The following is a 12,476-nucleotide window of genomic DNA, read 5'->3' as shown; positions in this document are numbered from 1 at the left end:
GTGAGCCACCGCACCCGGCCCATCACCACACTACTTCTAACATAACAAAACAAGAACAAACAAAACATCCATCTATCAGAGAGAATTTTAAATTAGGTTACAACGGAGTACCTTCTCCCTTAACAATTATGAGGGGGATACTTTCTGACATCATAGGACACTAAGAATGTGTTGCTGAGGGTAAAAAGGACTCAGAACAGCAGGTCATGGGGCAGTGTTGAGCCCTGATGAAGAGCACCGACTCCAGAGATAAACGGCTTGGATTCAAATATGGATCCACCATTTATGAGCAAAGTAAGTTATTAATTTTTATGCCTGTTGCCTTCTTGGTTAAATGAGGGTAAGAATTGTCAACCACCTCGTGAAGGAAAATTAAATGATTATCACAGTTAATCAATTAATCACTGATGATCTATAAATCAATGTATAGGTTAAATTTTCTTTTTTTTCGCGACGGAGTCTCGCTCTGTCACCCAGGCTGGAGTGCAGTGGCACAATCTCGGCTCACTGCAACCTCCGCCTCCCAGGTTCAAACGATTCTTCTGCCTCAGCCTCTTGAGTAACTGAGATTACAGGTATCTGTCACCAGACCCAGCTAATTTTTGTATTGTTAATAGACACAGGGTTTCACCATGCTGGCCAGGCTGGTCTCAAACTCCTAACCTCACATGATCTGCCTGCCCCAGCCTCCCAGAGTGCTGGGATTACAGGAGTGACCCACCACGCCCAACCCAATGTATAGGTTATTAATCCATAAGTGATTAATCTATGAAGACGGGCAGATCACGAGGTCAGGAGATCGAGAACATCCTGGCTAACACGGTGAAACCCCATCTCTACTAAAAAATACAAAAAACTAGCCGGGCGAGCTGGCAGGCGCCTGTAGTCCCAGCTACTCGGGAGGCTGAGGCAGGAGAATGGCGTGAACCCGGGAGGCGGAGCTTGCAGCGAGCTGTGATCCGGCCACTGCACTTCAGCCTGGGCGACAGAGCGAGACTCCGTCTCAAAAAAAAAAAAAAAAAATTAATCTATGAGTGTTTGAACAGTGCCAGGCACACAGCAGGCACTCAGTGAACGCTGACCTGCATTATCGCAGTCAGCGTGGCAGGAAGACCAAGACAACTGAGATGGCTCAAAGCCTGACAGCCTCCTAGTGCTCGCTTTTGTGGGTTGGACTCAGTGACTTGCTGCTAACCACAGGATCTGGCAGAGGAATGGGACATCACTTCCATGATCAGGTAACATATTATCATGACTTCCATCTCATTAGCAGAGCCTCTCCCTTGCAGGCTTTGATGGACTAAGCTAAGTTGGAGGGGCCCAGGTGGCAAAGAACTGAGGGTGGCCTCAATCCAACGGCCTTGGGGCAAAGCCTGCCCACGTCAAGTTTTAACTGCAGCTGTGGACAAGCTTGACACAGAGGACCCAGCTCAGCCATGCCAGACTCCAACCCACAGAAACTGCAAGAGGATAAATGTGTGTCAAACACTCAAGTTTGGGGTAATTACTTATGATCCAATAGATAACTAATACAATAAGCTGTGTTTATATGCATAATATTTACATCAGGAAAAGTTTGAAGAAAATAAACAATGTATCTCTTGGTGCTAGAATTTCATAAATCTAAATTTAGTATTTTTCATGCTTATCTTTACTTTCTAGTTTTCCTACAAACGAACATCTTTTATATAATGTTAAGAACAAAATGTAAAATGGGTCCTTATTTTCTCTTACCATTGCCACTAAACCCCTTCCTTACCTGCCATGATTACCCTCAACAGAGTATCTGCATCATCTACAAAGAAATGAGATTTGCTAACTCAACCTGACCCCTACATGAATTATCACAATTTCAAAAGACGTTATCATATGGGAGTTTACCTCACTGACAAAAACAGCAGTTGAATAAATATGTAAGTATCAAAAGCTTACTGAGTAAAACACTAATATCAAGACAGCATGACCATGAAAGTGAATACTAATTAGCAGCTAATTACCTGCATGATATTTACCTCTGCTATTTGGAGAATACGGTCCATTATGGACATTCGTGTTTGCCCAGGCTGGGTGAGGAGGTTCCCATCAAGGCGAGAAAAATCAAAAGGGATCAGGCAGGTCACAGAGAGCCATAGCAACAGCATGTAGCGGGTTTCCCAAGTCTAAAAATTCAATCACAGTATGAATGAGTCTTGTTTGAAAAACAGAGGCCACTGGCCACAATCTACTTAAAGTCACTGTCCTCCAGGCCCACCCAATGCCCACTAAAGCCATTCAAGTGCCATCACCCTCAGGGCCAGAAATGTAGGCCATTCACCAGCTCCTCACCACATCCTCCCAGAATCCCCACCACGCACACCCACTGCTGTAACTTAGCCAGCTCCATAGACAAAAGAGACATCGAAATGAACAAAGAAAAATCATAATACATCAGTATAACAGCTTCTCTTCGCTGGCCCCTCTCAACATACAAACTGGCCTTTTGGGAAAGTGAAAAACAGATAAAAAGTACAAACACCTAAGAATAAAAAAAAAAAGCCGGGCACAGTGGTTCACACCTGTAATCCCAGCACTTTGGGAGGCTGAGACTACGGGGGGATCACCTGAGGTCAGGAGTTCTTTTGAGACAGAGTCTGCTTGTCACAGTTGGAGTGTAGCTGCTGCTGACTCTGCTCGACTGCAAGCTCTTCTGTTTCCCACGCTATCTCTTCCCAGCCTGCTCTTCCTGAGTGGCTGGGACTGAGCAGGCTGCCACCACTGCTACTTTTGTATTTTAGAGACAGGGTTTCACCGTTAGCCAGGATGGTTCTTCCAATCTCCTGATCCCACTCGCCAGCCTCCCAAAGTGCTGGGACAGCAGGCGGAGCCACTGGGCGCCCGCCGAGGTCAGGAGTTCTAAACCAGCCTGACCAACACGGAGAAACCCTGTTTCTACTAAAAATACAAAATTACCCTGGCGTGATGGCGCATGCCTGTAGTCTCAGCTACTCAGGAGGCTGAGGCAGGAGAATCGCTTAGAACCCGGGAGGCGGAGGTTGCAGTGAGCCGAGATTGTGCCACTGCACTCCAACCTGGGCAACAAGAATGAAACTCTGTCTTTAAAATAAAAAAAGTTTTTTAAAAAGGGCTGCATGCGGTGGCTCACAACGGTAATCCCAGCACTTTGGGAGCCGGCAGCAGGAGGATCACGCAGGTCAGTGAGATCGAGACCATCCTGGCTAACATGGTGAAACCCCGCCTACTAAAAATACAAAAAATTAGATGGGCGTGGTGGCGGGCACCTGTAGTCCCAGCTACTCGGAAGGCTGAGGCAGGAGAATGGCGTGGACCCAGGAGGCGGAGCTTGCAGTGAGCCGAGATCATGCCACTGCACTCCAGCCTGGGCAACAGAGCAAGACTCCGTCTCAAAAAAATAAAAAAATAAAATAAAACAAAAAGAATAAAGAAACAATTATCAACCTCTAATAAAAAAAGGAGTACCCTTTTTATTAGATCCAATTTGTCCCTGCAATCGTTCCACTGGGGGGCGCTGGAGGCACTAGGGAAAGAAGGGCATGAAGGGCAGAGCAGCAGAGAAATGCCCCACAGCTCTCAGCAGGCACGCCCACGCCGAGACAAGCCACTGCACAGCACGGTTATAAACCATGTGCTCTTCCGAATACATACTGTGCAGAAGACAGCGAGCACAGCAGGCCCCACTGCCGTCCGAGGAAAGACCCCTGGCGAGGCCGGCCGTGGGCTGGCATCCAGGGGCCTGGACACCAGCAGGGTTCCCACCAAGTCCTGCTTGATGAGGGCCCCTCGCTGGCTCAATCTGCACAAAGCGTGTGCTTTATGCTGGCACCTGCTTTCCTCCTGGGGGTCTGGAATTTTATTTCATGCCAGGCCGAGGTGTCCACGTGGCCAGACGCCAGCGAAAGCCCTGGGCACTGAGGTTCAAACGTGCTTCCCTGATAGACACCTCACAGGTGAGGTCACATCTCACTGCTGGGGGAATGTCACCCCCGCTGTGGGACCCAGCTGGAGGACCCTGGGAGCTCCTGCCTGGTTCTCCCCAGACTCCATCCCATGTGCCTTTTCCCTTTGCTGATTGTGCTGTGTATTATTTTGCCCTAACAAGTGAAAGCCAAAAGGAGGAATCTATGCTGAGTGCTGCGAGTCCTCCTCGGGAAGCATCAAACCTGGGGTGGTCTTGGGAACCCAACACACTTATACTTCCACGAGTTAAAAAAACATATGAACAATGACGGATTTATTGTTAAACTATACATAGGCATAATTTTTCTTTATAAAGGGGCAATTTTAAACAAAAACAATTTAAAGCAACTTGTACAAGAAGGAAAAGTCAAAAGAAAAGAAAGAAAAGAGGAGTGACACAAAACAAAGGGAGATAAAACTGAAAGAAACAGGAAGGGGAAGGTGCAGCAGGGTGGGGCAAGCAGGGAGGAAGGACAGGCACGAAGGGGCTGGAGACGAGGGGGGAGGCAGAGTCGCTCACCTCATGGTCCTTGGGATTCTGATCTGTGACCAAATCTAAAACAGGCTCTACGTCAGCAACTTCGTGGGGAAATAAACTAAGAAATGTTTTATAGCCTCGAACCTATCAAATAAAGAGATGCTGAATTATTATAAAATTTAAAAATACAGAGAGCAGCAAAATTGCCTTTCTTCCCTTTCATCAAAAATCACCACCTATGTGACCCACTGATCAAAGAGAATTCTGTCACATTACAGTGGCACAATTTAATAAAACCACAGTCACAAGAAAGCTACCCATGGCCAGCAGCGGTGGCTCACGCCTGTAATCCCAGCACTTCGGGAGGCTGAGGCAAAAGAACAGCTTGAGACCAAGAGCTGGAGACTAGCCTGGGCAACACAAAAACTTAAAAATCAGACAGGCGCGGTAGCTCAGGCCTGCAGTCTGAGAGGCTGAGGCAGCAGGAGAATCACTTGAGAGCAAGAGTTTGAGGCTGCAGTGAGCTGACTGCACCACTGCACTCCAGCCTGAGTGACAGAGCAAGACCCCATCTCTCAAAAAAATAAATAAATAAAATAAAAAGGCTATCCTTCCTTCCTAAACTGGCTAGTGTTGTTCATTACCATATTTACGCCATCAGTCATTAAATATGTTCATTTACATGACTGTCCTCTGACATTTATGAAGAATAAATGCATACAAACCTCAAGGGCTCAAATTCATTAACACTTCCATGAAACTCAGTGATACCACACCTTCCGGAGAAATCCTAACCTCAAACAGCAGAGCTACAGAGACCTGCGTGTCCTTGGCAGCCCACCCGCAGTGTCCTCTCGCTGGCCAAGGACTCTCCCACCAGACAACAGAAATACTGCCTCACCACTACGAACCCCAGGTCCACCCTGAGATGGCTGTGAGTACTCCCATAGTCAAAACTGCCAACAGTGAGCCTCTGGGCCAGCACAGAGACACCCGCAAGCTTGCAAGAAAAGCAGACTATGGGACCCCAACTAGACCCACTTGCTCAAAATCTATAGTACAGCAAAATTTCCAGGAAATTCATCTGCACATTAAAGTGTGAGAGGCACTTCCATTCTACCGTCTCGCGCTGTCACTCAAGCTGGAGTGCAACAGCGTGATCTTGGCTCACTGCAACCTCTGCCTCTCATGTTCAAGCCATTCTCCCACCTCAGCCTCCCAAGCAGCTGGGATTACAGGCATGTGCCAACAAGCCCAGCTAATTTTTGTATTTTTTTTTTTTTTTTGAGACGGAGTCTCGCTCTGTCACCCGGGCTGGAGTGCAGTGGCCGGATCACAGCTCACTGCAAGCTCCGCCTCCCGGGTTCACGCCATTCTCCTGCCTCAGCCTCCCGAGTAGCTGGGACTACAGGCGCCTGCCACCTCGCCCGGCTAGTTTTTTGTATTTTTTAGTAGAGATGGGGTTTCACCGTGTTAGCCAGGATGGTCTCGAACTCCTGACCTTGTGATCCGCCCGCCTCGGCCTCCCAAAGTGCTGGGATTACAGGCTTGAGCCACCGCGCCCGGCCCTAATTTTTGTATTTTTAGTAGAGACGGGGTTTCACCGTGTTGGCCAGGCTGGTCTCGAACTCCTGACCACAGGTGATCCACCCACCTCAGCCTCCCAAAGTGCTGGGATTACAGGTGTGAGCTGCCGCGCCCGGCCTCCTTTTCCCTTGTAAGAACTTTTTCTGAGTTAGTCTCATCTTCACCCCATTCCCTTCCTAGCTAGATGGTGCTTCAATCTATTCAAATGCAAGATGCTAAATATCTTGACACTGTTTCAGCCAAAGGGCCCACATCACTCAATTCTGATCCCCAACATACAGTAAAAAGGGACAGAATTAAACCCACAACTTGTGTCCGAGAACTGTCTGTCTTGAGAAATAACATTTTGGAGGGTAACCTCTGGACCAAGAATATTACAAAAGCATCTGTCAGCTCTGAAGGGCTATCGTAACGTTACCTTGGTGATGATGTAAAGAAATTTAAAAGCCAGATGCACAAGGGAAGCTGGAGATGTCTGATCCTGCACTATGTCCAACAACAAGTTCATCATCCATTCTAGGGAAAAGCATATGAAACATTTACTGTAAAAGTGAACATCAACATGACACTGAGACCCGCCAGGTGTGGTGGCTCATGCCTGTTTTCCCAGCACTTTGGGAGACCACGGTGGGAGGATCATTTGAGGCCAGAATTTCAAGGCTGCAAAGAGCTATGGTCCTACTACTGCACTCCACCCTGGGCACCAGAGCAAAACCCGTCTCTTTTTTTTTTTCTTTTTGAGACAGAGTCTTGCTCTGTCCCCGAGGCTGGAGCGCAGTGGCGTGATCTCGGCTCACTGCAACCTCCACCTCCCAGGTTCAGGCGACTCTCCTGCCTCAGATTCCCAAGTAGCTGGAATTACAGGCACACGTCACCACGCCCAGCTAATTTTTGTATTTTTAGTAGAAACAGGGTTTCACCATGTTGGCCAGGCTGGTCTTGAACTCCTGACCTCAGGTGATCCATCCACCTCGGCCTCCCAAAGTACTGGGATTACAGGCGCCTGACCCAAAACGCTGTCTCTTAAAAAACAAAAACGATGGCCGGGCGCGGTGGCTCACGCCTGTAATCGCAGCACTTTGGGAGGCCGAGGCGGGCGGATCACAAGGTCAGGAGATCGAGACCATGGTGAAACCCCGTCTCTACTAAAAATAGAAAAAATTAGCCAGGCGCAGTGGCGGGCGCCTGTAGTCCCAGCTACTCGGGAGGCTGAGGCAGGAGAATGGCGTGAACCCGGGAGGCGGAGCTTGCAGTGAGCCGAGATTGCGCCACTGCACTCCAGCCTGGGCGACAGAGCAAGACTCCGTCTCAAAAAAAAACAAAAAAAAAAACAAAAACGAGCAAGCAAAAAGACATAGCTAGATTAAATGCAAGCAGAAGAAAAAAGATATTCCAACCAATCACGAATCGTAAGAGAGCTGGAGTGGCTCTGTGAATATCAGACAAAGTAAATGTCAGAACAAGTAATATTATCAGAGATAAAATGGATGTTTCATAATAATAAAAGGATCAATTCATCATGAAGGCTTAATAATTCTGTAAGTATACACACCAACCAACAGAGCTTCAAAATAAGCAAAGAAAAAGCTGAGAGAAATGAAAGGATAGGCCAGGCGCGGTGGCTCAAGCCTGTAATCCCAGCACTTTGGGAGGCCGAGATGGGCGGATCACGAGGTCAGGAGATCGAGACCATCCTGGCTAACACGCTGAAACCCCGTCTCTATTAAAAAAATACAAAAAAATTAGCCGGGCGTGGTGCCGGGCACCTGTAGTCCCAGCTACTTGGGAGGCTGAGGTAGGAGAATGGCGGGAACCCGGGAGGCGGAGCTTGCAGTGAGCCGAGATCGCACCACTGCACTCCAGCCTGGGCAACAGAGTGAGACTCCATCTCAAAAAAAAAGAGAGATTGAGACCATCCTGGCTAACACAGTGAAACCCTGTCTCTACTAAAAAAAAAATAATAATACAAAACAAATTAGCCAGGCGTGACAGCCAGCATCTGGTTAGTCCCAGCTACTTGGGAGGCTGAGGCAGGAGAATGGCGTGAACCTAGGAGGCGGAGCTTGCAGTGAGCTGAGATCTCGCCACTGCACTCCAGCCTGGGCGACAGAGCAAGACTATGTCTCAAAAAAAAAAGAAGACATCCAGACGCTGGGTCTGGGTCTGGCAACACCAGAAGTGGAAAGACAATGGATGGAAGCACACTTTCTGTCTCCACCCAGCCATGCCATCCACCAACCGCAAAAATCCATTCCTTGTTCCTCAGACCCGTGACAGTCCAGAAAGTTCACCTCCTACAAAAATCTAAGTCTCACTGTGTCACCCAGGCTGGAGTACAGTGGTGCAATCTCGGCTCCCTGCAACCTCCGCTCCCTGGTTCAAGCGATTCTCCTGCCTCAGCCTCCTCAGTAGCTGAGACTACAGGCATGCGCCACCGCATCCGGCTAATTTTGTACTTTTAGTAGAGATGGGGTTTCACCATGTTGGTCATGCTGGTCTCCAACTCCCGACCTCAAGTGATCCACCCGCCTTGGCCTCCCAAAGTGCTGGGATTACAGCCGTGAGTCACCACCCCCAGCCAAAATGTGTTATTTGAAAGAAAAAAACCAGAACAGGATGCACAGCACCAGCTACTCTTTAAGAGGCATGTGTGCGCACAGGAAAGGCTGACCCTTAGCGCCTCCCACACAGATCTCAACACCACAGGGGGCAAGGAAACCCAGGCAAAAAGCAGCTCAAAGACTGAGTGGTGAAACCGGGCTGTGAAGCCAGGGTGTATAGTCCCCACCCATGCTGCCTCTCAACGTGGTGAATATTGCTACCTTCCTCTTTCCCAGGTTAACTGCCAGGAGCATGCGTTTTATTTGTAGGTAGGAAAAAAAATGTTAATCAGTGTGAAATACATGAAAAATAAAGACAACAATAAGAAATCACACCCCTTACACTAAAGTAAGAAAACCAAGCCTCAGCGTCCCCATCTGTAAACTGGAGATGACCACAGACGCCCTCTTTAGCTGCCGTGAGGATTAAATGATGGCCCATGTGAAACATCTGATGCTGTATGACTATATCAAAAAGACATGTGCTCAGATGTAAACTAAAACTACTGTAAACTAAAAACACATGAGGAGCAAATGCTGTTTCTTTAGCAGAGAGGAAGAAAGTAGCTCAGATACCTCTCCCCCCAGTCCCCAGCCTAGAGTGACATCTGGAACTCAAGCCACTATCACAAGTCGGCTAAAACCAACCAGCCGGGCCCTGCAAGCAAGTAAGACAGGGACACTTCTTGGCACTTTATCCTGGCAAAGCATATGCATGTGCCAACCATACACCAAGGTCTCTGTGGTCATCTGTAATTGAAAGATCAAAATCAGCAGCTTCTATTCTTACCAAGGTGTGGGTCCAAGAGATGAGGCTGCTCCTGGTATTTGTCCATTATTACTAAAAACAAACATAACATGAAAATTAATTATTACTAGGCCAAACATACCCATGAGCCTGAGAAACCCCGTTTTCCCTTGCTAACTTCCATAGGGCAGCTCCACCTCTTCCCCAGTTCTCAAAAGCACACCTCCCCTCTCACTGACGGAGGCCACCTGGAGGGAATGCCCCACCTCCCTCTAGCCTTTTGAGGGCCACTGTGGCCCAGTCTCGTGCACTTTACTTGCTTGGCACACCGTTCCTCTTTTCCCACTTCCTCTATACTCTTCCTAACAGTCTCCTCCTCGCCTCTTCCTTCCTTCACTCTCCCCTGCCTCTGCCAGCCATTAAGGGCCAAGCTCAAGGCTGTCCTTGTGAGACACACATCCCTAGCGTTCCTCTCACACTTCCCTGCCAAACATGCCTGTAAACTGAAAATAAAATTCTAAGCCCCCCAGCCATCTAACAGACCCCTCCTCTTGGCCAACGGCATTCCAAACTTAACCCGAAAAACTTGTTCAGGCCTCATGATGGGAAGGGAGTGGGCGGGGGTCTGCACAAGCCTCATTATGCACTCCTCCAGCTGGAATTCAGGCACAGCTGATCAGTATTAGTATTAAAACTTAAGTAGTAGGCCGGGTGCGGTGGCTCAAGCCTGTAATCCCAGCACTTTAGGAAGCTGAGACGGGCGGATCACGAGGTCAGGAAGTTGAGACCAGCCTGGCTAACACAGTGAAACCCCGTCTCTATTAAAAAAATACAAAAAAAACTAGCCGGGCGAGGTGGCGGGCGCCTGTAGTCCCAGCTACTCGGGAGGCTGAGGCAGGAGAATGGCGTAAACCTGGGAGGCAGAGCTTGCAGTGAGCTGAGATCCAGCCACTGCACTCCAGCTTGGGAGACAGAGCCAGACTCAGTCTCAAAAAAAAAAAAAAAAAAAAAAGTAGTAATAAATTGTAATTAAATCTTAAGCAATAAGACACCAAATTCCAGCCTGATTCTAGTATAGCATCACATGACAGCAGGCCCTGAAGGAAATCAAAGTATTTTTCCCTAAAATATATTTGACATATTTTGAAATGGCCCTAATAAGTTGTCTCTTGTGGGAAAAAGCTACATTCTGTAAAGAATCCCTTCCCTTTCTAGGTCTTTTCCCTAATCAGGAGAAAATTAACCAAGTCTGGTACCTTTTTAGTCTGATAAAAAGCATTTACAATCTATTCTCTCTGAAACCAGCTAACTGGAACCTTCATCTGCATAAAAAGAACCTTGGTCTCCACAATTTATCTTAATCTAGACAATCCCTTCTATGGATTCCAAGTCTTTGGATAAACTCTTTCAACCAATCACCAATCGTGAAATATTTGAATCCACCAATGACCTGGACGCCCTCCCACCCAGGATGTCCGGCCTTTCCTAACTAGACCAATGTACATCTTACAGGTATTGATTGATGTCTCATGTCTCCCTAGAACGTATAAAACTAAGCTGTAGCCCGACTTCCTTGGGGACATGTGACTTTCTGAGGCTGCCTCACGGGCACATCCTTAACCTAAACTGATTGAGACTTGTCTCAGGTTTTTGGTTCACATACCCAGGCACTGCTCCCTTCCACACAGCTGCCAGCTCTTCAAACCCTTGACTCAGCTTCCCAGACCCTGAGCCACCTATTTGGCCTCCTCTCAGCAGCTGAAATTGCTTCTGTCCAATCCAGCAGATCCCATCTCCACATCTGAACACACCCACTGCTTCCCAGCAAAACTGCCTTTGCAAAGATCAGTGAGGAAACTGTGGCAATGCGGGAGATCTGATCCAGCCAACCCCCTCATGCCTTTAGTCTTCAAGTTTAAGTTACCTTTGGGAGACATTTAGCTGACAGCTTACATGCTAAGAGCCCTTCCCCAAAACCCAACTGCCTTTGTAAAGTTAGAGGCTGCCAGGCTAGGAGGCGGGGAGCCTGAATTCCGCTGAGGTGTAACATAATTGCCAGCCATTATTCTTGAGATCACAAGACATGCGAGTTCTCCAATTACTCCTGCAGACCACATCACCATTGCAGAACCTGAGTCTGGCCTTTAAAGATGTCTGTTCAGATTGTTTCCAAGTCCGACACCTACACTAGGATCCTCCGACCCATGAAAGCTCCACCTGGACCCGCCCACTGCTCCTGGGGCCCCACCCAGAAGCGATTCAGCACATCACGGAGGATCATTTCCGACTCCCCTATGATTGTATGCCCCTATCCAATCAGCCACCCGCATCCTTTCCCCCAGATTACCTCTAAAAAACCCTAACCCTCAAATTCTCAGGGAAACTGATTTGAGTAATAATAAAACTCCAGCTGGGCGTGGTGGCTCACTTTGGGAGGCTGAGGCGGATGGATCACGAGGTCAGGAGATGCAGACCATCCTGGCTAACACGGTGTAACCCGTCTCTACTAAAAATACAAAAAAATTAGGCGGGCGTGGTCGCACGCAGCTGTAGTCCCAGCTACTCGGGAGGCTGAGGCAGGAGAATCACTTGAACCCGGGAGGTGGAGGTTGTGGAGGTTACAGTGAGCCAAGATCTCATCACTGCACTCCACCCTGGGGGACAAAGTGAGACTCCGCCTCAAAAAAAAAAAACACACACACTCCTAGTCTAGTCTAGCTTTCAACCAGCTCTGCATGAACTAAACCTCCATTGAAATTCCCCCGCCCTGACAAATCAACTCTATCTGGGCAGACCGCAAGAAGAACCCACTGAGGCCGAGCGCGGTGGCTCACACCTGTAATCTCAACACTTTGGGAGCTTGAGGCAGGAGACCACTTGAGGTCAGGAGTTTGAGACCAGCGTGGCCAACACGGTGAAACCCCTTCTACGAAAAATACAAAACGAGCCGGGCGTGGTGGCGCGCGCCTGCAGTCTCAGCTACCCAGGAGGCTGAGACAGGAGAATCGTTTGAACCCGGGAGGTAGAGGCTGCAGTGAGCCGAGATCGCACCACTGCACTCCAGCCTGGGCAACAGAGCAAGACTTCG

General features: G+C 48.4%; 1 protein-coding gene and 1 long non-coding RNA gene across 3 annotated transcripts in view; one reads left to right on the top strand and one right to left on the bottom strand.

Moving 5' to 3' along the window:
* Nucleotides 1-12,476, bottom strand: part of TBCD (tubulin folding cofactor D) — a 180,656-nt gene that overhangs the window by 166,732 nt on the left and 1,448 nt on the right. Inside the window, exons 2-5 of one of the 2 annotated variants that reach the window (XM_017950114.2) lie at nt 9,431-9,481; nt 6,459-6,556; nt 4,496-4,597; nt 2,013-2,159 (exon numbers count right to left, since the gene is read on the bottom strand). In XM_017950114.2, the coding sequence (XP_017805603.1) occupies nt 2,013-2,159; nt 4,496-4,597; nt 6,459-6,556; nt 9,431-9,481 (398 nt within the window). The remainder of the gene's footprint in view (nt 1-2,012; nt 2,160-4,495; nt 4,598-6,458; nt 6,557-9,430; nt 9,482-12,476) is intronic. The other variant, XM_017950116.3, reaches the window with a different exon arrangement.
* LOC103879060 lies at nt 207-1,926 on the top strand. Its single transcript, XR_001896129.3, has 3 exons — nt 207-294; nt 1,290-1,500; nt 1,782-1,926. It is a non-coding gene; the product is annotated as an uncharacterized LOC103879060 (long non-coding RNA).

Source organism: Papio anubis, chromosome 17 (assembly GCF_008728515.1).
Source record: "Papio anubis isolate 15944 chromosome 17, Panubis1.0, whole genome shotgun sequence".
NCBI classification, from domain to species: Eukaryota; Metazoa; Chordata; class Mammalia; order Primates; family Cercopithecidae; genus Papio; species Papio anubis.
Note: the sequence above shows the minus strand (reverse complement) of the source record. Positions and strands in the feature narration are given on the sequence as shown.